The following is a 24243-nucleotide window of genomic DNA, read 5'->3' on the forward strand; positions in this document are numbered from 1 at the left end:
CATTTCAAACGCAAAGTAAATAACACAGAGAGTTTTGAAGCTCTGTTTGAAATGTTTTGGCAAAACAGCCAGTTGCCCTGAGAATAATATAAACAGCACAAGTGCTGGGGCACAAGACTGCTGAGTTAAGTGTCAAGAAATGGATTCTTCTATCCTCTGCTTGTTTAGAAAGCCTTTATTCTTGGTGGAAACAGATGTGATGTGGGAGATCTCTAATAGGACCTCCTGAAGTTTTAATTCTTTTGTTTTGCTGTTATTGTCGTGTGGTTATTTGTTTTACTGTGCAAATTGTGACAAGGTCAGCTCTTGCAGGACTGTAGATTTCAGTTATATGTTTGATTTCAGGTGTGGTGCCCCTTTGGGAAGTGCACAAATTCCAGTATGAAGTCAAGGCATTTTTGCAGTAAAACTATGGAACTTGTTCTAACAGGAGGAAGTGATGGCCACCAACTTGGCTTTAAAAGAGGACTGGAAAAATTCAAGAAAGATAAGGCTCTCAGCAGCTACTAGCCACTGTGCCTATGTTCTAATTCCACTGCCAGAGATAGTATGCCTCTGAATGCCAGTTGGGCATTGCAGGTGGGCAGAGTGCTCTTGCACTTATGTCCTGTTTGCAGGCTTCCTACAGCCATCTGGTTGGCCACTGTGAGAATGGGATGCTGGACTAGATGGGCCATTGGCTTCATCCAGTAGGTCCTTATATTCTTATTTTCGTGCTATTTAAAATTTAAATATTAATTTGTGTATGTGTGTGTTTAATGTTCACACGTGCCTTAACTTTTAAAAATAAGATATCATACCTCTTCTTAAAATGATATTGAAAGGCTAAATATGAATAGTAAAACAATAAGGGCTGCCGTTCTTGTATGGCCACCATACAGTGGTACCTCGGGTTAATTTGTTCCAGAGGTCCGTTCTTAACCCGAAACTGTTCTTAACCTGAAGCACCACTTTAGCTAATGGGGCCTCCTGCTGCTGCCACGCCCCCGGAGCCCGATTTCTGTTCTCATCCTGATGCAAAGTTCTTAACCCGAGGTACTATTTCTGGGTTAGCGGAGTCTGTAACCTGAAGCGTATGTAACCTGAAGCGTATGTAACCTGAGGTACCACTGTATTGGAATCTGCACTTTTCCCAAGGTGGTTCTACATCTGAAATTGATTATAAACTGGGAGGAGCACAGAGAGAAAAAATGAATCTGCAGCAGCACAACTAGATGCCTTCATCTGCTGCAACAAAACATGTCTCTCCTGCATCGCTTTCTACAGCCACAGCAGGCGCTGTAACTCTCCAACAGTTTGACATTACCCCCCAAGGGCACACTTCTCTGTTGTCTCTTGAGGCGGATGGATGCCATCTCATCTTAACTTTCCCTAGCAGGGCAGGAGAACTTAAATAATAAGCTTTTAAATTTGTGTGTTATTGTCACGAATAATATTTGACAGCCAGTATTCAAATGTGGTCATTTTTGACTAGGAAGTGAACTTTAATCAGCATACACTAGAGACATGAGTCATTTTGGGCAACAGCTGGTGTCGTTATGCCAGTGCGATAACTGTTCCTACATTTTTAAAGTGTTCTGGGTTGGTAATAACAATGAAATAGATATTTTTTAAAAAACACCTGAATTAGGATGGAATTTGCCAAGGTATTTCTATATATACCTCCATCAAATGTAAAGAGTAGTAGAAGGAGGGCAATATACTCTGAGTGTCCCTTTGGGGTTAAAGCAGAGTAGTGTGATGCTATGAGGAGAGGGACATTGCAGTTTATTTCCCCTTGGGAGTTTCTGTGTTGTGATAAACAAAAACAGCAGAAAGCATTTCATCTGAGTGTCACTGGCCTGAACACAATGAAAACTGACAGCCACTCTTTCCCAAGGAGATGGCGGGGTCTGTAACAAATAAGAGAAAATGACACACTTCTTGGGTCACTAGAGCTCTTGATAGAAATGTATGTGCAAAAAAATCAAGCCACAAACACAGCACAGATAAGACTGGCCTAGAGAGAAAGAGAAATGGCTTCCCAAAAAAGAATTTTGGGAACTATAGTTTACCCACAACAGAACTACATTTCCCAGAATCCTTTACAAACTACAGTTCCCATGAATCTCAGGGAGATGTCATTGTTGGTATATAATGGTTTGTTTGTACTGTAATTGGTTTAAAAGAATAAAAGAATTCCCTAGATGCCTAGATATGGGTTTGAGACAAATACTCTTTTGGGGAGAGCTCCAGCAAAGATTTAGAGTCACAAAACATGCACAGTGGCGTAGCGTGGGGTGTCAGCACCCGGGGCAAGGCAAGTAATTTGCGCCCCCTAACCCGTGGATTTGCGCCCCCTAACCCGTGGATTTGAGCCCCCTAACCCTAACCCCCAGATGTTGCGCCTGGTGCGGCCGCCCCCCCTGCACCCCCCACGCTACGCCACTGAACATGCAGACAAGTTAAGAGTGGAGATATAGCTTGTTAGACCTTTAAATAATCCCCTTTTAAGTTTCTTCCAAATTTTCCCTTACTTCCCTTAGCTTAGAAAAAAGAGACCACATGTTTGATACACACAGCCAGTGTGGTGTAGTGGTTAAGAGCGGTGGACTCGTAATCTGGTGAACCGGGTTCGCGTCTCCGCTCCTCCACATGCAGCTGCTGGGTGACCTTGGGCCAGTTACACTTCTTTGAAGTCTCTCAGCCCCACTCACCTCACAGAGTGTTTGTTGTGGGGGAGGAAGGGAAAGGAGAATGTTAGCCGCTTTGAGACTCCTTCAGGTAATGATAAAGCGGGATATCAAATCCAAACTCCAAACTCCTCTGATAAGTTAAAATGGTTTGCTTACAAACTCTTCAAAGGTCAGATTCGTGTGCTTTTCCAAGAAAAGACAGACAGTTTAACTTAGTTTCAAGAAGGTAAGAGTTTCTAAATCATTTGTCTAGAAACACGAAGATGGCTTGGTAAAGCCATGTGGTCAAAGTTTGGAGCATCCAACTCAGACGTCCTTTCTGATTGAAATCACATGGTCGAAGAGGGTGAATAAAGACTTTGGTAATCCTCCCTCCCAAAGAGGCTGATATATCCCACAGTCATGTGCTTTAACTATATGGGGTGTACTCTGTCAGTGTCTTCTACTAGAAATATAACTTTTGGGGATACTAGAATAATCAGGACTGTATAGGAAATTGGTCTTTGACCTGATGGATCATAGATAGAGATGTAGAAGGCTGGAAAACCCCAGGGAAAACTGGGGAAGGGGAGGAAAAGCACCCCCCCCCCGAATTCATATCTCTAGTTACAGAAAATTGGCCTTTGAACGAATGTGTCATGACCAACAATTGCATCACACCAGTATTATCACCACCATTTTTGACATGTTGATTTTAAAAGAAGGAAGAGAGGAGAGAGAAAGTGGAGAATCTCAAACATAAGAGATAAAGCTTAAAAGTAGATAAAAAGCAATATGTAGCCTAAGGATAATATTTCAGTTCAGGAACTGAAATGGTTGAATACTGCTGCTTAGAAAGCTTTTATACCTCAACCCAAACACAGAAAAATATCATAAATAAAATGTACAAAAAATATTAGATGCAGTAAAATGTACTGTTGATTAAATAATGGGAATTTAAAAAATACTTCTTGATACGGGGACCATTTTTATGCACAGCTATGAGGGAACGTGACATGATTTTTAAATATGAAAGTGAAGTTTCTCAGATGAGCAAAATATGGCATAAATTGTGTGCAGGTAGAAATTCTTCTCCTACAGAAATGTTAGCATGTAATCCCTTTCCACTGGGAGTTACAACTCCACCCCTCACCTCTTCACAGACACAGTCCTGCAGCAGCTGCTTCCCTGGGCCCTCTTCATATTTGTGCAGTTGTTTTGTGAGGGAGCAAAAATGTGCGTGGCAAGTCCTTCTTTCCTCCCTGTCTCATGCCCAGTTCCAGCTTCATGGCTGAGTAGGAATAAATACTCAGGATTATGGATGGAGCAGAAATTTGATTCAGTTAATGTTTAAAGGTGAATCTACTAAACTGGCCCTTACCAAACAACACACAAACCAAAACATAGCTATGCTTCAGAATTCTCACTTGCTTGAGTTTTGTGGTTTCGTTCTCAAAAAAAAAGTTTATATTATGGCAAAATGTGCATAAAAATATATTGGTGCAAAGAACATACCAAAATCCATTATATTTGGGCACATTGCTTGCAAAGATGTGTGCATTAGTCAAAACTGCATACAAAAGTATATTTCTTAGGATAAATTCACACCAAAATGCTGATGAGCTGCAGAAATGTGGATAATTGAATTTAAGATTGGAAAAATTAGAAACTAAAAGAACAAATTGACAAATCCTTCCATCCCTACCCAGGACAGCCCAATTCAAATACAACATTTTATTCACTGTACACCACCCTGTTTTTCATGTGCATTCTATTATCTAGTGTTCCACATACATATTATGAAACACTTTTGCAGCTGTGTTTCAGTGTAAAAGGATCTGTAGAACAAGCAGGTTTCCTCGTAACTTTTTTTCAAAGTTCATTTTCGTACAGTCTCACTTTGATACCTCAGGGGATGGGAGAGGAAAGCAAAATAATTGGTCTAGCTGATATGATTGCAAAACCTATTCCCTTTGCTGGTTTTTAACCCTTCACCTTTTAAAAAATATATAAAATATATAAAAGGCACCCCACATTTACCTTTTAGCTATAATTATTTTACACTTTTATCATTTTGGAAATGTCACATTCCTTGGGAATCCATAACTGCACTTCCTTGAATTGATCCATTTGTATGGTTGGAATTTGGGAACTTATGCAAGGTGACATTCAGAGAAGAAGCTCATTTTTAAAAATAAGTTACTACATATTAATGAGGATTCATGCAGCCCTGAATGCAATCAGTGACAAAATTCAATTGGATAAGGATTACAGCCCCAAGCAACATTTGTCGTTCTAACAAGCTCTGAATTTGTTTATTACAAAGGGATATCACAGACGTGGAGTTGTGCTTTAATTCTGTTAAGCTTTGATGAATGCCATCAAAGTTTCTACAGGAAAGAGAAGCAGACATTGCAAAAATAGTTGAGCAAAAGCAAGATTTCCTGCTTCTAGCATTAGGGCACCTGCTGGGCACAGGAAACAGACAAATCCCACATCTCAAAATCTACACTTGTTTGCTGTCTGTTTTCATTAGTGGCATCCTGTATGTTTGTAACGTCTGATTTTTGTGTTATGTATTATGGTAAATATTGTTAGTAACTTAATGCAGTCTGTACCAAATCCTGGCCCTTGGCCTGGTTAGCACTTCACTTTTGTGCTATTAAGCACAAAAGTTAGAATCTCATAAAACAGGCACTAGTTTGGCTGTGATGTCCATTCATCTTGTATGTGGCCATTGGGACAAATGGCTGGGTTCATCTAGTGTCCAGCTTTTGTTTTGCTCCTCCTCCTTTCCCTTCAATATGATAGAGGCTTATTTTTTTGTAAACATTTTAAATATGATTGTGCAAATGCTTGTACACTAGGAATGCTTGAAATATGAAATATTTGTGTCCTGGGCTGTTGTTGAGATCAGATCTCACGAGAGCAGTTTTCAGAGGCTCCTACGAGCTAATGACCCACAGAAACATGACTATTCCTAATATAGCTGACATTTTACAGCTGTACAGTTGTCAAGAACAATACCGTTTGTAACAGCTTACATGGTGTGATGCAAAATAGAAGTAGAAAGATAAAAGATGCCTATATTTAGGCTCTGAGTGGATATTTGGGAACAGACTGTTATGGTTACCACCCAGACAGCTTGATCATGACAATTAAGCCTACCCATTAATGGACTGTGGCGGTATACTCTACTGCCAAAGAACAGCAGAGGTAGGAGAGAACTGGAAAGAAAAAGCAGAAACTTATAAGAGAGCTTTTAAAAGATTTCAGCTCCACACTAGAACATCTCTGGTCAGCTATGATAAAAACATTGGGAGAGGGCTTTTACCTTTTTTACCTGGCTCTCAAACCAAGAATAATTGAAAGTGACATATTTCACTGGGCTGACTCTATGGGTTGTATCCAACTAAATTTTGTTCAGAGTAGGCCCATTGAAATAATGGACCTAACTTAGTCATGGCCAGCAATTTCAGTGGGTCTTCTCTGAGTAGTAGGGGTAACATTGAATACATTGCTGTGTGTGTGTGTAGGAAGAAATGTTTACACATTTTGAAATTCTATGTAGCTCTACATATCTGAGTAAAAATGTTGTGTATCACATTTTGTGTTCTCTATCCAGTTTTGATCCTTCAGTGCTCTAAGAACTTGAGGTATGGTGAATAGGCATATTTGGGTAAAGTGAATATTTTATGGGGCAAAGGTGAGATCCTCTTCACAGTATGTTGGTCAGGCTCACAAAAAAAAGTCAGCTACATAAGGAACATAGTTGGCACTGGGCTAGCAGTGGTATTGTTGGCACCTGCCAAGGCCAACTCTCCAGCAGTTGTGTGTCCACTGCCAATCTCTGGAGCGTCTTGACTATTCTGTTTCTCCTCCTCCTGTCACTGCCTGTTCACTCGCCCAATCTAACACACAACCAGGGGAAAAGAGTAAGGAGACAGACCAGCATCTTCTACTTCCCTTGCACTCTTACTCTGGAAATAACTACTACTACTACTACTACTACTACTACTACTACTACTACTACTAGTATATTAAAGGTCACAGTCCATCACACTTTTGCTGCGTGAAAAGATTTGTGTGTAGGCACCTTATTAGAAGCTTTCATTCATTTAGCAGAGTTTCTGGAAGCAGTGGTCAGCAATTGAAGTTACTCTTTGAGATGAAACACTCACAGATGCCATAAAACTCAGTCAAGTGATTCATTGCCTGACCGGCCATAAGTGCATCACAGTAGTACTATTTACAATCATTATAGTAATAGCTGTAATGGCATAATTAAGTTTCAGTCCCTCCACCTCCTCCTCCTCCTTATATGCCCTTCCTATCTGACTGGGTTGCCCCAGCCACTCTGGGTGGCTTCTAACATGAATAAAAACATTAAATCTTAAAAAACCTTCCTGTACAGGGTTGCCTTCAGGGCAAGTGAATGAGCAGAAGTAGCATGCAGCAGTGTGAAGGGGATGGTCCTCAGAGTGGGGACACTAAGATCTTTCTTAGGGACCCCTCAAAACCTGGACCCTACACCAGTAAGAAGACTTTCTGAATTTTGGAGTGTGGCTGCAGCTTATAAGTGTATTCTATCTAATTGGTGTAAAAGAAAAGTAGATTCTTTTTATTTATTTTTAACCACAAAGAGGAAAACAGAAGCTATGCAAGGAACTCCACTCTCAGCTAGGAAGCTAGTGGCAGGGTGGGCACTGCTATGTTTACCACAATACCTGGCTTCTATAGTTCCCTTTAGCCTCTGACATTCAACAAGCCCTGGAACTATTTTAGAGAAAGCATGCCTGCTTTAATAGATCTATGTGCATTGATGTGATTGCCTCTGACTGAAGGCAGAAATGAGGGTCTGGCATGATGTGTGTCAGGACCTGTTTGTTTACGCAATCAGGTATCCCTGGATATCAGTGATTGAGCTCAGCCTCTTCCCCTCATGTATATACGTGTTCAAAGGATGAATCAGAGGGGTTTAAAAAAGGTCAACTGGTAAGATCAAGAGCTCTTGTCTTGACTCACCTCCCTTTCATTGCAGGTGAAGTCTTGTTTACATTAGCATGATTAGTGGATGAAAGCCAGTAGCATAGGGAAACATAGTGACCTATGATTGGCTGAAGAGATTCAGCAAATGGATGTGGTCTGAACACACTGGAATACTTTGTGTTTACACTGGGATTAGTTATTCCGGGAGTAACATACAGTAACACTGAGGTAGCAAACTCTGGATGTTGAGTTGTAAATACATAGCCAGGGAGATGAAGTATAGGAGGAGATGCAAGGAACTTTTCTCAGCTTGAAAGCATTAAGATCTTTAAACTTAACGCTTGATAAAACTGATGAGAAACTATTGTTTGTTTTTCATTTCACTGTGTTTGTGTGTGTTTAAACAAGTACTACTCTTCCACTGCAAATAGTTGTGATCCCAATCTACTGAAATAAATGGAAGATTTGCCATTAACTTTAGGATTGTTCTTGTAATGTAATGGGTTAAAAGTCTTCCCAGCCTCAGCTCTCTAGATCCATAGGGGCATAAGGGTAGTATTTCTGGGAATTCAAAAATAAGTCAGCAGCTTTTCTTCTTACATTTTAAAAATGTTTCTCTCTCGGGCCTTTGACATTTTGGATGCTCTAATTTGTATAAATGCAATGAAAATCCTTCTCTTTTACTTATTTTCAATGTGGCATTTGAACTGCATCTTTGGTGTTGCCGCAAGCAGTGGAACAGTTGGCAGAAACCTGCCACTGCTGCTTTCTTTTGCTAAGCTTGAGCAGCTATTACAGGGTGAAATAACATTTTGCAAGACTGCCCTGGAAAACTCATGCTGCTGATCCCTGAACATGAGTTAAGCTAGGCAAACAAATATGTGCTTGGCAAGGACACAGATTATAGGTTACAAGGGGGCTTAGCAGAGCACATTTTAACGCAGACCACAACTTTTTCATCTAAGTGCAAATCATTTATCAGTTGGGGGAGGGGACAGGGAGAAGGAGCAAAACAAAAACCCAGAAAGCTTTAAAGATGATGGGAGAGATTTGTCTTGAAGCTGAAAATTATAGAGTTCAGTAATGGAACAGGCAGAGGCGGCATGTAAAGGAAAAGTATAGTGAAACATTTGATGAAACAATAAAGTGTCGTGCTGGGGAAAAGGGAACAAACAGCCTAGAAGGAAATACTTTAGTCTAAAGAGGCATTCTGCCCCTCCCTGTTCCCATCATTTATAATCTCAAAAGCTTAAGTCAAATGGTATGTTTGCTGCATTTTTCCCTAAGATTTTGACCTAGTTCATGGGTAGGCAGACTTCATGCTTAGAGGATCTACTTCTGTCCCTTGGAGCACTGGAATCTACCAGCCAAAGTCACAAAATGATGGTTTGGGGTACAAACAAAGTCTGCCAACAGAAAATGCTCTGTTCATTAGTGGAGAGCTATTGCAATCACTTACAAGCGATATCATCTATAAATGACTGTAATTTGTTTTAACTGACTTTAATATTGTATTTCACCTCATGGTGAAGCATGGGTAAGAAATCAAAATAAGAATATATATACACCCAGCACATAGCAAGATTGCAGTGAGTAGGAGCCAAGGGCAAATATGGAGGCAACAGGCAAAGAGAACCAGGCAGGATTTGGTGAGAGCTGAAGCAGAGCAATCAAAACAGACAGATGTTCTAGGCCTAGGTGAAGGGTTGTAAATAGGAGCTGTTGGCCACCCTTTCAGCAGCCTGTTTCCTTTAAGCACTTAAGGGAACATAGAAAGATGTCCTATACCAAGTCAATATTGCTGGTCCATCTAACCCAGTATTGCTTGGACTTACTAGCAGTAATTCTTAAGGATTTCAAACGGGTCTTTCCCAACCATGCTTGGAGATGCCAGGAACTGAATTTGAGAGATTCTGTATGCAAACCATGCGCTTTGGTAGGGACCACTGAGACCAGAACCAAAGAAATCAGGGAAATTTATGGCCACAGGTGAGCTGTATCATTCCAAGATAAAGCAGGGCTATTGCTGAGCTTCATAAATTCCAACAGGTCCTGTCTATTTCTCTTTTCTGTTAGCCCTGGTCTGTTTATAGCCTGAAATTTTACATTTATAATAACCTTGTTTTGAACACACTAACCTACTGTGCTTCCTTCCATTTTGCATCTGGCCAACATTCCTGATTTTTTTGTTTGTTTATTATTTTAGTCATTGCTGATGGATCACTGGAGAAAACCAGTGATGATGTGGGAAGTGAAGAAGACTTGTATGAAGACTTCCGAAGTTCTAGCCATCGTTATGGCCACCCAGGTGGAGGAGGAGAACAGCTTGCTATTAATGAGGTACTGCAACTATGGGTTTCTAAGGAAAATAAGACAGAGCTATCATTTTTAAACAACAGCAGCAACAGTGAAACTATTATGATTAACCAGGCAGGACTCTCTTTGCAGAAGATGCATTTTCTAGTGGTTCATTTATCTGTTAACTCCCTCATGTATGTGAATTTTAGTAGGCAGACTTGCAAAGGCAACTTCCTTTGAAAGAGCATATGGGAGACGTATGATGCTTAAAATATGTTTGCAAATTTTAAGGTGGAGAAGAAATGATGGAGGATGTATCAATAAGCTCAATCAGGCCAGTTAGCTTAAGACAGAATCACTATGTCCCAGAATCCACCATTAGAGCACACCAGGTTGTTTCCTTTTAATTTTTCATATTTTGGAAGGCCTTCAGGTTAATTGCCAATTAATTGTGAGCATTTGTTCTGTGATATTATTTTATTATCCTAAACATTAAGTTGATATTGGGTATTTTGGGTGATTTTTAATACATATAATTGAATTTTAGAATAATTTGTATGATCTGTGACTTTTTAATTAATTTCAATTACTTTGAGTAGAAAAGTAGGCAACAAAGTTCTTCAGTCTACTAATAGATCTGAACCTGGCAGCTGGTATGTTCCATATTGTTCAATCAGAGCTCTGCCTGATGCACTGCTGATCTAGCAAGGCCATTGTTGTGTGTGATTTTATTGGTGTGTTCAAAACTGATTCTTCAGCTCTTATGTTTCGCTTTGTTGGGACAAGCAGCATATATACTGAAGTTCTGCACAAGACTTCTTATTATCTTAATGTTATAGGTGGGCTAACCAGCAGAATGGTTAAACAAAATTTCAGAAGTGTTGTGCTACTGTGATCTTTGTCTACATGCATCTATAAGTGCACAGATAGGCCGTTCAACTCAGACCAACTTCCTTTGCACTCATTGGTTGGCATGGGACTTGGCTGTGCTTCCACTATTTGATCAGGAAGAGAGGTCCTCTCATATTTATTGAGGATCTCTCTGTCTTTCTTTCGGAAGCAACTTTGAATGCACCTTCCAGAAAATACATAGTGATTATGATGATTTCCTGTAGAACTACAGACTTTGCTTGGTGATTTTTCCTCCTGAAAAGTGTTCCGTTCATTATTAAAAATGTTTTCAAGTCGCTATCTAGGATCAAGGATTAAATATGCTTTTTTATTCAGTGAAGATAGTTTCTGTACACTTTGAAATATATGTTTTTCCATTTGTATTTCCTTCCCTTCCTCATTCAAAATATTAATGACGAAAGAAATAGTATGTTTAAGGAAGAACGATGGTTGTGTATGTATTGAAATACTGATGTTGATTGCCTTAAGGGGTTTTGTTATCTGGTGCATTAAGATTCAGAATGTTGCCATCCAACTGTGTTTCTAAGCCCACTCACTCATGAATATCCTACATTAGAAAATAGCAATACATTCATTCTATAAATTAATGAAAAATTTCATTGGAGGGTATGAATGCTTGAACTATAGCATAATCTGCTCCGCTTTAGTAGCCTTTCCCCAGCTTAGAATATCATGTAGGAATGAAAGCAGAGATAAAGTTTTGTATTTTACATAAGACTTATAAATGTTTATTAGCAAATTGTACACTGGCACATTCCAGATTATGAATAAGGCTCTCTGGTATGTAACCACATTTTTCTACTCCATTTCTAAAATATATAGCTCACAGATAATTCCCATTAGAAATTTAACTGCTGTGTTTTTACATGTATTCAGGTTAATGAAAGAATTTAAACAAGTATTGTTTCTATACAGGCGATATTTTGCAGATATTTAGCAGTAGCAGAAGAGGAGGTGGGACTATGCCCTTTCTTTTAGATGGGAAGGCTTTCTAAAAGTTAATTCTTTTTTCCTTTTAGCTCAGTTGCAACTAACACAAGTGAGTTTTGAGAGAGAGGCTAGTAAAAATAAATAAATTTGTAACATGTTGTTGCCATGTATCAAAGAAAGGTCCAAGGGATATGAATCTGAAGGGCTGTTTTATTGTCGCTCCTCTTGGATTCAGCCCTTTTGCTATGCAAGGCTGCAATAGCTATCAAAAATCTACCACAAAGGCTTGGGTAATAATTAAATGCCAGTGTTTGGTCAGGGACATGAAAATTAAGCCTCAGTCCAGGCAAAATAGTATGTTGTTATTTACTTGATTTTGTAGTGAATGGTTTGTTGTAAGCTCTGCAAATTGTAGTGGAAAGGCAGGGTATAAATCATCATCATTATATAATTTGCTAATGTTGTTGTTGGTGTTGTCATCCCTCCGTTCTCTGCAAGAATAATTGAGAATGATGTGCCTTTTATGCTAGACTAATGGACTTAAAGGTACCACAGTAATCAGAAACCCACAGCAAGACCAAACTCTGCCTTCAGATATGTGGTTAAAATTTTGTGGTCTGTGTGAAGACTGAATGTGAGGTCTTGTCTGATCTGCCAAAGGCCCAAGAATATCAGCTGCCATTCCTGTCATATGGACACAAACTAGCTGAACATTCAAAACTTGAGTTATATACACAGTATTTTTTGTGTGGCGGCGGCAGCGGGGGGCTCATCTGCCATGTTTTAGCCTCAAATAAAACAAAGTGCCAGAAATGGTTGGAGTGGCCAGGGACCTTATGAGTGACAGCTGCAATTCTCTGATTCTTTGTGCATTTGGGGATAATTCATCTGCCCTGAATTTGCAAGGTCAGCTGAGAAATAATATTGACTTTGTCTTGGCAACTGTGCTCAGAGTGCATGACATTAGACGGAAAGGGAAAGAGAGAGTTGTGATGTCTGTGTCCGCAAGGAAGGTGATAGATAATTCTGCAGCTGCTGTTTATATGGCAGTTCACCAGCAGGCACTTGCAGAGTTATTCAAAAGATATTGCAGAATGCTTAGCATCAACACTTAACTCTATAACAATGACTGATCAAACAACCTCTGCAGAGGTGATAATGACAGGCTTATAACTGACATCTCCCTTAAGGAACACTTTAGAGAAATGCAGCAAGAGGAATGGCTGCTGGTTTGGGGTGGGGGGGAGGCTCCTGTGGTTGTTAGTCAATGGGTTCTTATCAACTACTTTGGAGTTCAGAGATAGACGATGAGGTTGGATTCTAACTCCCATTGTCCCAAATTGGCTGTGTGGGCAGGGGCTGATTAAGGCACTGAGTTGGCCACCTCTGATCATTTGGCATGTAACATTGGTTCTTCTTTGCCCAGACGTCCAGGATTCAGAGCTAGATATGCCTTTGGACTTCATCTTAAGTACTGGCTAGCTAGACTGCCACTGCTTAAATGAAGATGCAAGTAATTCCTTATGAAAGTTCTCTTCCTCCACCACCACTTTCTGGTGCAAATATACTTGTGACAGGTCTGAAACTAGATATGTGAATTGACACTTCTTGCAAAGTGGCATGATATCATAAGCACAATATGGCTGTTTTCATCTGGCTATTTTATACTAATGGTATTATAAATATACATCCCAGTTATTTAACTGTAGCTCTTTGTTGATTTATTTCGTTTATATTTTGCTATTCTTTCAAAGAGCTCAAATAAATGCCTTTGACTCATTATCCTCATTTTGTCCTCTCAGTCACCCTATGAGCTAGGTTAGGTTAAGAGATAGAGACAGGACCAGGTCACCCATTCAGAATTATGGCTGAGTGGAGATTTAAACCATCACTCTTCTGGTAGAAGTCAGCAGAGAGGGGAGCCTGCACTGCACCCTAACCACCTAGCCATCAACACTGGAGTTGAGGGGTCAGAACTGCAGCCTTAGTGAATTTGTAAGCTTGCTTGCTTGCTTATTTATTTATTTGGAAAGGAACTGTAGATTATGTAATCATTGGACAACTTCCTTTCATATTGTACTTTTTTTAAAAAAATGCAAATAGCAAAATAAAAATAAAAATCCTGTTACTCTAATCTTGCATGAATATAATAAAAATAGAATTAGGTATGTTGTTTTACATGAGGAAACATTGTGGCAAAACGTTTTAACCGTGTTTGATTAAGTACAATTTGAATTAATGGGACCTGTTGATTTTTTTCTTGTCAGGCATTTCTTCAGATTAATATACGGTAAATACACCCTGCATTTCTCAGAGGATCAAGATGCTTCGCAGTATTAACACAATAAAATAACAACACAATAATAATAGACACACACCATTTCCAGTGCCTCTGGCAGGTCATCTGGTTGGTGAACCACAGCCCTGACCTTGTGACTCCATACTTTATTCATACTGTCTCTGTGGCTCAGTCCGGTGCTAACAACACATTTAGCATGTGCAAGAGAGACCTGTCACAGTGTTTGTTTGGTTTTTTAAAAAAGAGAAGCCTTTTCAGATGGAATTTACAGCAGAGAAGCAGTGGGAAAGGGGGGTGAGTTACTCTTCCTCATCTGCCATTCCTTTCCCCTAACCCATCCACCATACCTCTCCCTTCCTTTCAGATTTTCCTGTAGGGTTCAAAATATATTTTTGCCCTCTTGACGAGGGAAATCCTGCCCACCCTCTCACAGCTTTAATGGAAAGTATATTACAAGGAGGTTGTATGAGCTGCACACTGCACCACATAATTTATATTGCGAGATTGGAAAGCTAGGGCACATTTGCTGTGCAGCATCTTACAGTTTTTATTTTTTTAGTTCTGCTTTGGTAATAATAAGATTATTCTTATTTATTTTATTTATCGAATTTATATACTGCCCTGTACCCAGAGGTATAAGTTTAAATTGAATACATTCTACTAACCCATCAAATAAAATTAAGTTTTTAAAAATCACTAATATGTTTCCTCAGGCAGTGCTGGAAACCCAAAGCTCCTAAGTACATTATGCATTTCTTCCCTTCGGAACTTGTTCAAGTAATTCTCTCCCAAACCTTTGTTGTTAGTTCTTTTTTATTTCTTTCTCGGCTCTTAAAAGTCCATACAATTTCACTCCTACTTGAGCTGCGTAATCTCCCATAGTGCATTTTATACCTCAGCTCCTGCTGAGATACACCTGAAAGGTCTCTTGCCATTCCATTCCTGTTTCTTGCCCCCACCCCCACTCCTGAAACTAAATCTGTGAATGTTTTCACTGTTCAGCCTACCAATAAAGGCAATCCAGAAAAGGCGGGCTTCACTTCAAATCCCCCTAAAATCACTTCAAATGGCATGTAATTGCAGCTCTCTCTCTCTCTCTCTCTGCCTCACAGCATGGGCTTTTGAGGGGGGGGGTGCAGAGCGGTGGATCCAGCTGCCCAGAGTGAAATAGCTGCACTCCTGCTCTGGCAAAGGCTGAGTGATATTTGAAAGGGCTTCGAAATGGGCTGGGCTCAACAGTTTCCACACCAGCTGCCACCAGCTTGCCATATAACAGCTTAAAAAGAGGCCTGCTGGATCAGCCCAAAGACCAATCTTGTCCAGTGTTTGCTTGTCACATTGCCAACCCGAAAGGAGGGCCTGAACACAACAACACTCCCCACTAGAGGTTGGCGTCTGTCTCAAGAGACAGTAGAAGGCACCTCGGGGGAGTGAAGTCAAACCATTGGCCTGATCCAGCACGCTCTTCCTATGTTATAACAATATAATAATAATTTATTATTTATACCCCACCCATCTGGCTGGGTTTCCCCAGCCACTCTGGGCGGCTTCCAACAGAATATTAAAATACAATAGTCTATTAAACATTAAAAGCTTCCCTAAACAGGGCTGCCTTCAGATGTCTTCTAAAAGTCTGGTAGTTGTTGTTCTCTTTGACATCTGGTGGGAGGGCGTTCCACAGGGCGGGCGCCACTACCGAGAAGGCCCTCTGCCTGGTTCCCTGTAACTTGGCTTCTCGCAGTGAGGGAACCGCCAGAAGGCCCTCGGCACTGGGCCTCATTTCTTAAGATTGCAGGTGAGGTTGGAAATTTAAGTGGGACTGCCATATTAAAAATAATAAAAGTTTACAGTATTTTGTTATCATGCTCTTGCGGGGGGGGGGGGCAGGAAGTGCTTCACTCAACACTTCAGTGACTTCAGGAGAAGTTTAGCTGCCGATTCATACACAGTGGCTTTCCTCACACACTGTCATGTTTTTAAGCATTTTTTCGGACAAGGTAGCGTTTCATTTCTCTCAACCCCCCCCCCCCCAATAGAGGCTGTTTTCACACAAATGACTTGCCATGTGAAAAATGAGGTGGCAAGTCACTGTGTGTGAACTTTACCACCTCAGAAAGATGGGAATCCAGACTAGGTTTGAAAAGCAAATGAGCCTTGCAGCCTGTTTACTGGGAAGTAAGGCTGACTGAATTCAATTGGACTTTTAACTTTTGTCTATCTGAATCTGCAAGAATGTCCAGTAAGGTCCGACAGTCAGGAGTGCTGGCAACCTACTGATTTTCAGAATCTGGTTGGAAGGGTCTGGTTGGATTTTGCTGACACCCTGGGCTTGGGGCTGAGGTGACCAGATGCAGAATAGATTCAGGTAGGTAGCCGTGTTGGTCTGATGTAGTCAAAATAAATAAAAAGATTTCGTGCATGCACACGAAAGCTTATACCCAGAACAAACTTACTTGGTCTCTAAGGTGCTACTGGACAATTTTTTTATTTAGATGCAGAAGAGGAAAGTGTTTTGGCACCTTTATGTAGTAGAGGGAATTTCATTCACAACTATGTAAGATGCAGAAGCCCTGTCCTATTTTTCACATAGCTACCCTAGTGCAGGTGAAGTACTATGAAAACCTGCATGCCTGATTAGACCAGAGATCATAGAAGAACACAAAAAAATGAAAATGTATGTGATGGCCAAGCATTGTACGTCTGTTATGTTTAGTTATCTTGTTATCTTGGTTTATCCTGGATTGCAAGGGTAAAAGAGGAGGCTATTGTGTGTTTGTTTTGTGGCACTGCCAAACCAGCTCCCACACTTTGCTTTCACAGTGAAGTAAATTCTAATGTTACCGTTAGGCTTTTCATCTTTTCTCTCTCTCTCCTTGATCTGTGCAAGCAGATTTATTAGTGTTATTAATTTTTCATACCCAGATAAAGCCACTTGGCATAACCCAGTATAACACTGAACTGCATTCACTGGAGAGCAGGCTGTTTTGCTTATCCCAGCTAATAGATTGCACAGATCTTTACAGGCTCACGCACTATAGAGCAAGGCCGCAGTAAAGATGGCAAATAATCTGGCACAAAAGCGTGTGGTGATTTAGGGCACAATTCAGTTCATGAAAGCAGCACACAGTGGATTATGCATGGAGGCAGTCTTTGCCAACCTGGTACCCTCCAGAAGTTTTGGGCTATTGGCCCAGCCAGTAGTACAAAATATCTGGATGGTACCAGGTTAGTAAAGTCTGTGGTAAGGCCCCTTTTGCTCAGATGCCTGCTCAAGTTATTCAGTATTGTTAAAGATCTCACTGTGGATAATCTTACTCATCCTTGATCTTTAACATAGACACATGTCCTTATGAATCTTGTATTTTTTCTGGATATGACTGACCTGGGCACGGTAATTCATTCCTTGAGAATTTCTAGCTCATATTGAAATGTTCTCTATGTAAGCCTGACACTGCAAAGTGTTTAGATTACTGTAGTCCAAAATGTAGCAGCCAGGTGCTGGTGAGATAGAGCACATAATCCCAATATCATTTGCAGTTCTATACTATTCTATTCAGGGCCAGTTTAAGGTGCTGGTACTTATAAACTTTATGGGACAAGATTGCCTTAAAGTTCCATGTGTTTCTTCCTTTGTGCCCTGTTCATCATGTGAGGCCCTTTTTGTATCTTGTTTCTGAAAAGGACACAGCCGGCAAGGCCAGGATGCAAACAATCTATTTTTTAATTCAACTTTTGTTTATTTCTGTTTCTTTTTCCCTTTCAGTCTTCCCTAAATCTCCCCCTTTTCTTTCACCTCCTGTAATGGTTCTAGGGGGTTGCTCGTGTGTAAGTTGGCGCCACACCTGGCTGGGTTACCTGGGTGAACCCTTTTTGTCTGGACAGCCACCCATCCGTGGCTGTCTCAGTCGCAGGCAGAATCCGTCAGTGGGCGTTTCTTGAACTTCTTCCAGCATAGAAGTTCTTTGATGCCCAGTCTCCTCCTACTCTCCCTGCATGGAAGTCTTCTGCGCAGGGAGGGTGTGGGCAGCAGAGGACCCGTGCTCTCCCCGCTGGTCTCCTGCGAGGAGTCCTGGAGCCTTCTCTCCGATTCCCCCATCTGCTCCCCTCCTCTACTGGTGCTATGCTGATTTCCTTCCCCAGCGGATGGGCTGCCTCTCTCCCTACTGGGACCCTCTCCGGCATCCCTCTGGAGCCTTCCCTCCGCCTCTGGCTCCGATGGCAGTTCCCTGACACCTCCTTCCCCACCCAGCTTTCTGCTGAAGCCCACTAGAGACAAAGAGAATGACCACTTCCCATCACCACAAAAAAAGGGAAGCCATCACTGAAAATGAGAATACAACACCGTGCCAATTTACGTATTTTCATTTGTACATATGGATGCAAATTTAGAAAAAAATACTATAATATAAATAGCAATGCATCTCCTCTAAATAATCAGCTGGTAATGACTGCACCCCCCCCAAGGCTACAACAGCCTGGCTAACACAAATTTGGCAGGTGATCATGAGAGACAAGGCATTTGCTTCAGTCATTATGGAGTGTTGTCCCCAGCAAGGGCCTGTCACCATTGTTCTGTCAGACTTTTGGTGGTGGGTAGCTGTTGCATTTGATTTTTTGATATCAGTTCATTGTCCAAAACAGGCTACATAAGAAATATGAAATCTATAAAACCAGCATCAAAATCAGCTAGGAACAACAGGAAAATTGTGCCCAATGCTTCACATGCATAGTTCTTCTGGTGCAGCAGCACTTCTCTTTCCATCTCTCCCCCACATGCTCCCCAAATCTGCTCTGGAACATCCCCCAAACCTCTGAAGCTGTTTTTATTTGGGGTGGGGATGCCTGGAACATACAGGAGAGGGAGAGAAAACTCCATTGTGTGTTTGGAAGTTTTCTGCTCATGGAGCTGCATGGAATGTGGCCCATAGTTTTCACCATTATTCAAATTTCCGTCATACCCTTCATCCAAGCAACTCAGTGTGGTATATAAGGTTATTCACCCCACTCCATTTTATTGTCACAACAACCTTGTAAGGAAGTTTATACTGAGAGAGAGATTGACCCAAGGTCACCTGCTGAACTTAATGGCTGAATAAGGAGTTGAATCTCATTCTCCTTGGTTAACGTCTGATGCTTTAATTGCTGTACCACATTCACTCTATATACATACATTTCCTACATATGTAATGAGACAAATTCCAGAGGACTTCCTCCTGGAATTAAAATACCTGCAAATAAAAGTGTGCATTCACATGAGCATGTTGAACATTTGTGTATGTATTGAAAGTATTCTAATTCAATTTTCAACAAAAAGGAGAGAGCTAAACATGGAGTACACTCAGTTCACAAAAAAACAATGCAAACATAAAATTAGCACGAAATAAAATCTTGATGATGTGCATGTGTGAAATGGCTGTCACCAGCCCAACACCCCAGGCAGAGCTTTCATATTGCCCTATATCATCTTCACACCATTTCACATACTCAGGTGAAGTTCAAGTGATGAGATATCAAGCCGTCTTTTCGTAGATGAATCAAGCAAAAAACAAACAAACAACTTCCTTCTGTGTGGTGGTCTTTGTAAATGTGACCACTAGCCATATGTCTTGTAGGAGTGCCTTTTACCAGCTTTATCTGATTTGCTATATTTGACCATTCTAGGACAGGAACGTCCTAAGGACTGCTTTGGTAACCTCAAGTCTGGATAGCTGCAATGCACTTTATGTGAGTCTGCCCTTGGGCCTGGTTTGGAATCTCCAGCTAGTGCAGAATGTGGCAGCCAGACTGCTGATGGGGACACATGGCTGACAACATGTGACACTACTGTTAAAAACTCCTTATCTAGTCATTTGCAACTACCTCAGAGCCAGTTTCTAGTCATTGTGTTAATTTACAGCACCATGAACAACTTTGGTGAAGGTTACATTAAGAATAGCCTGAACCCTTATATCCCAGCTTCATCACTGTGATCTTCTACAAGAGTGTTGTTTGTTCTCCGCTGAGTTGGCGAGGCTCATTTGACATCAACAAGAAATGGAGCCTTTAGTATCATGAGCCCAATCCTGTGGAATACTCTGCCAGCAGCAATGCAGCAGGCACCATCTGTTTCATACTTTAAATGCCTGCTGAAAACTCTACAATTCCGGCTTATGGGCAATATATCACAAGGCTACAGGTGTTATACAAGCTCCTTTCAGACATGGTGGTCTTTGATGCAGCCCAATTCTGGGCTGCATCAATAGGAGTATAGCATCTAGATCAAGGGAAGTAATAGTGCCACTGTATTCTGCTCTGGTCAGACCTCACCTGGAGTACTGTGTCCAGTTCTGGGCACCACAGTTCAAGAAGGACACTGACAAACTGGAACGTGTCCAGAGGAGGGCAACCAAAATGGTCAAAGGCCTGGAAACGATGCCTTATGAGGAACAGCTAAGGGAGCTGGGCATGTTTAGCCTGGAGAAGAGGAGGTTAAGGGGTGATATGATAGCCATGTTCAAATATATAAAAGGATGTCACATAGAGGAGGGAGAAAGGTTGTTTTCTGCTGCTCCAGAGAAGCGGACATGGAGCAGTGGTTCCAAACTACAAGAAAGAAGATTCCACCTAAACATTAGGAAGAACTTCCTGACAGTAAGAGCTGTTCGACAGTGGAATTTGCTGCCAAGGAGTGTGGTGGTCTCCTTCTTTGGAGGTCTTTAAGCAGAGGCTTGACAACCATATGTCAGGAGTGCTCTGATGGTGTTTCCTGCTTGGCAGGGGGTTGGACTCGATGGCCCTTGTGGTCTCTTCCAACTCTATGATTCTATGATTCTATGACTCTATGATTCTATGGTTCCATGTACAAAGAATGCATGCAAAAGGTGGTATTTTGACATGTTTCTTTCAATTAGATGTTGAATTAAAGACACATCGTTTTGGGGAAGGACATGCAGCTGCTGCTGCAAAGCTGCATTCTGAATAGATGCTTTCTTTTTGTGCAGAACAACAACGGAAAAAGGCTGCAGCTTAATTAACTTACAGGAATGTTGGTTGAACTGGTAGGCAGTGGCATGGCTGGTGCTTGCCCTGTGGTGTGTGGCGTGCATCCCAGGGTATGGCACGCCACCTGTGGGGCCGTGGTGTGCGTCCTGGGGGTGTGTCATGCTCTCGAGGGGTGTGGCGCGCCACCTGAGGGGGCATGGTGCCCTGCACAGTGGGGGGGTGCGCGGCGTGTGTCCGGGGGGGCGGCCGCGATGGTACCCCCTCCCCGATTGTGCCGGAGGCGGTGCGCTCCCCCCTGCCCTCCGCCAGTGGGTACAGTTTAACTTTTTTCTTTCCTGATAAAGTGATTCTGTGTTTGCCGTACTACCATAAAGTTTTCAACGAATATGACTGCACAGTGCAAAAAGTCAAACTTCACATCCTGAGCATGTACTGTTGCCAGCTTAAGACGGTTGCATGAGTCTTTTGTTGAAATGTTGATCTCTCTGTGAAAAACTGGTAATACTTTTGCTTTCATAGCATTCAGCCTTTCCTAGACACAAGGGAGATAACAATCTAAGCTGGGGCGGTAGTGGGAGTTTGCATACTAAGCCAGGCTGCCTACATGTTTGTGCTAAGTCCTTAAATCAGATATGGTAGTCTGTTTGTTTGTTTAATTCCAAATGGAAATCTCCCTCAATCAGACCATGGTCCAGCACCTGTCTCCTGAGTGGCTTGGAGTCTTTCGTACACAGTCTTAAAAATAAAATGTGGAATATGCATTCTCTCCCACAATCTGACCAGGAACTCAAGTCAAACAGGATGCTTGTGTTGACTCTATGTCTTCCAAATCCCCTCTTTTGTGTCAGTTCACAAATATAGATAACTTTGGTGAGGACTTTCAAAGATTTATGGGCAAAAAGTAAATTATGTTAACAAGGGAGAGAAGAGCGCAATCAGGCCAGACAAATTGTTCAGGAACAGAACTGGTCTCTCAACTACTAACATTTGAAAAACATCTCAGTGCAGATTAAGGAAGCATTGTGTGTTGGTTGTCCACCTGCCTCCCCCACCTGTTTCTGTATTACAGTATTTATTTTTTCAAAGCATATACACTGCCATTAAATCAGAAGTTACCAAGTTAGTGTACTGTATAACATTGTAACTTAAGACAATGGGTTATCTGCATAATTGAATTGTGCACAAACTGTGGTTTTGCTTCCTGTCATACATGCTTGTAATAGATGATTCAGATGACCTGGTTGCTATTAGTGTGGTGTGTTTGGGGGAAGAGTGCATCTGTCCTCCCACATTTTTCTGAGTAGCTGTGTGAATTATTTGCTAAAAATCATAGTGAACCTCTAGATTCAAAAATGTTGAAAGCACCTGAGAACTTTGGATGAAGGACAGTATAATAATAATAATAATAATAATAATAATAATAATTTTATTTACACCCCACCCATCTGGCTGGGTTTCCCCAGCCACTCTGGGCGGTTTCCAACAGAACACTAAAATATAGTAACTGATTAAACATTAAAAGCTTCCCTAAACAGGGCTGCCTTCAGATGTCTTCTAAAAGTTTGGTAAAAACAAAATAAAAAAATTCCTTCCAGTAGCACCTTAAAGACCAACTAAGTTAGTTCTTGGTATGAGCTTTCGTGTGCATGCACACTTCTTCAGATGTGCATGCACACGAAAGCTCATACCAAGAACTAACTTAGTTGGTCTTTAAGGTGCTACTGGAAGGAATTTTTTTATTTTGTTTTGACTATGGCAGACCAACACGGCTACCTATCTGTAACTAAAAGTTTGGTAGTTTTTTTTCTCTTTGACATCTTGTGGAAGGGCCTTCCACAGGGCGGGTGCCACTACTGATAAGGCCCTCTGCCTGTTTTCCTGTAACTTGGTTTCTCGTAGCAAGGGAACCGCCAGAAGGCCCTTGGCGCTAGACCTCAGTGTCCGGGCAGAACGATGGAGGTGGAGACACTCCTTCAGGTATACTGGACCGAGGCTGTTTAGGGCTTTAAAAGTCAGCGCCAACACTTTGAATTGGGCTCGGAAACATACTGGGAGCCAGTGTAGGTCTTTCAAGACCGGTGTTATATGGTCTTGGCGGCCGCTCCCAGTCACCAGTCTAGCTGCCGTATTCTGGATTAGTTGTAGTTTCCGGGTCACCTTCAAAGGTAGCCCCACATAGAGCGCATTGCAGTAGTCCAAGCAAGAGATAACTAGAGCATGCACCACTCTGGTGAGACAGTCTGCGGATAGGTAGGGTCTCAGCCTGCGTACCAGATGGAGCTGATAAACAGCTGCCCTGGACACAGAATTGACCTGTGCCTCCGTGGACAGCTGCAAGTCCAAAATGGCTCCCAGGCTGTGCACCTGGTCCTTCAGGGGGACAGTTACCCCATTCAGGACCAGGGAGTCCTCCACACCCACCCGCCTCCTGTCCCCCCAAAACAGTTCTTAAATAAATACATAATAATAATAATAATAGATTCCTATTTCCAATCATAGGAATATTCTCATTCAGAGTATACAGAACATAGATGTTTTTATATATTTTACATGATGATTGAAAATCAGTTTTAGAATAGTTTGCTGAAAATGATGTACAATATGCAAATTCCATCTTGAAATTGGGTCTAAATGAAGACCTTTTGGCTACATACCAGCCTATTTTTGCTCTCTCTTTTTTGTTCTTCCCTTCCCCTGCAACTCTACTTTGTATAGCTTCCAGCCTCATTAAGAGTTCTGGACCCCCGGAAAGCGTGCTTGTTATTTTGTAACAATCGTGGAGGCTTTTTTCTGGATCCAAGTGGTTGTCTTTGCTTTTTCACTACCCAAGGCTGGCCAGGTTTTTCCTTTTTTCCATTGTTGAAGAATTAGGTTATCTACACTTGCAATTTGTATTTCCTTTTCTGTCTACTGCTATTGCCGTTATGCAATATCTGAAGAAGCACCTGCATTAATCTTATTAATTTTGTTAATTTATTTTTGCCTACTCAGCTCATAGCTGTATTTTTTTAATGAATGCCACATTTGATTAACAGCATCAAAATTGTTTTCAAAATTGGGCTATTGCCTCTTCATCTTTCAATCCTAGATATCATCTGATATCTTGTAGAGACTAATTCAATAAAAGTCTCCATCTGCAGACTGAGTCTGAATGCAAACCTCCAGGCTTCAACAGCTAAC

General features: G+C 41.3%; 1 protein-coding gene across 5 annotated transcripts in view; it reads left to right on the forward strand.

Moving 5' to 3' along the window:
• The window catches only part of ARHGEF4 (Rho guanine nucleotide exchange factor 4), a 154345-nt gene that overhangs the window by 97302 nt on the left and 32800 nt on the right, over window positions 1-24243 (forward strand). For all 5 annotated transcript variants that reach the window (XM_081864040.1, XM_081864041.1, XM_081864038.1 and 2 more), the window contains one exon: window positions 9850-9983. In XM_081864040.1, the coding sequence (XP_081720166.1) occupies window positions 9850-9983 (134 nt within the window). The remainder of the gene's footprint in view (window positions 1-9849; window positions 9984-24243) is intronic.

The sequence above is a fragment of the Podarcis erhardii genome, assembly GCF_964252035.2.
Source record: "Podarcis erhardii genome assembly, chromosome: 5".
Lineage (NCBI taxonomy): Eukaryota > Metazoa > Chordata > Lepidosauria > Squamata > Lacertidae > Podarcis > Podarcis erhardii.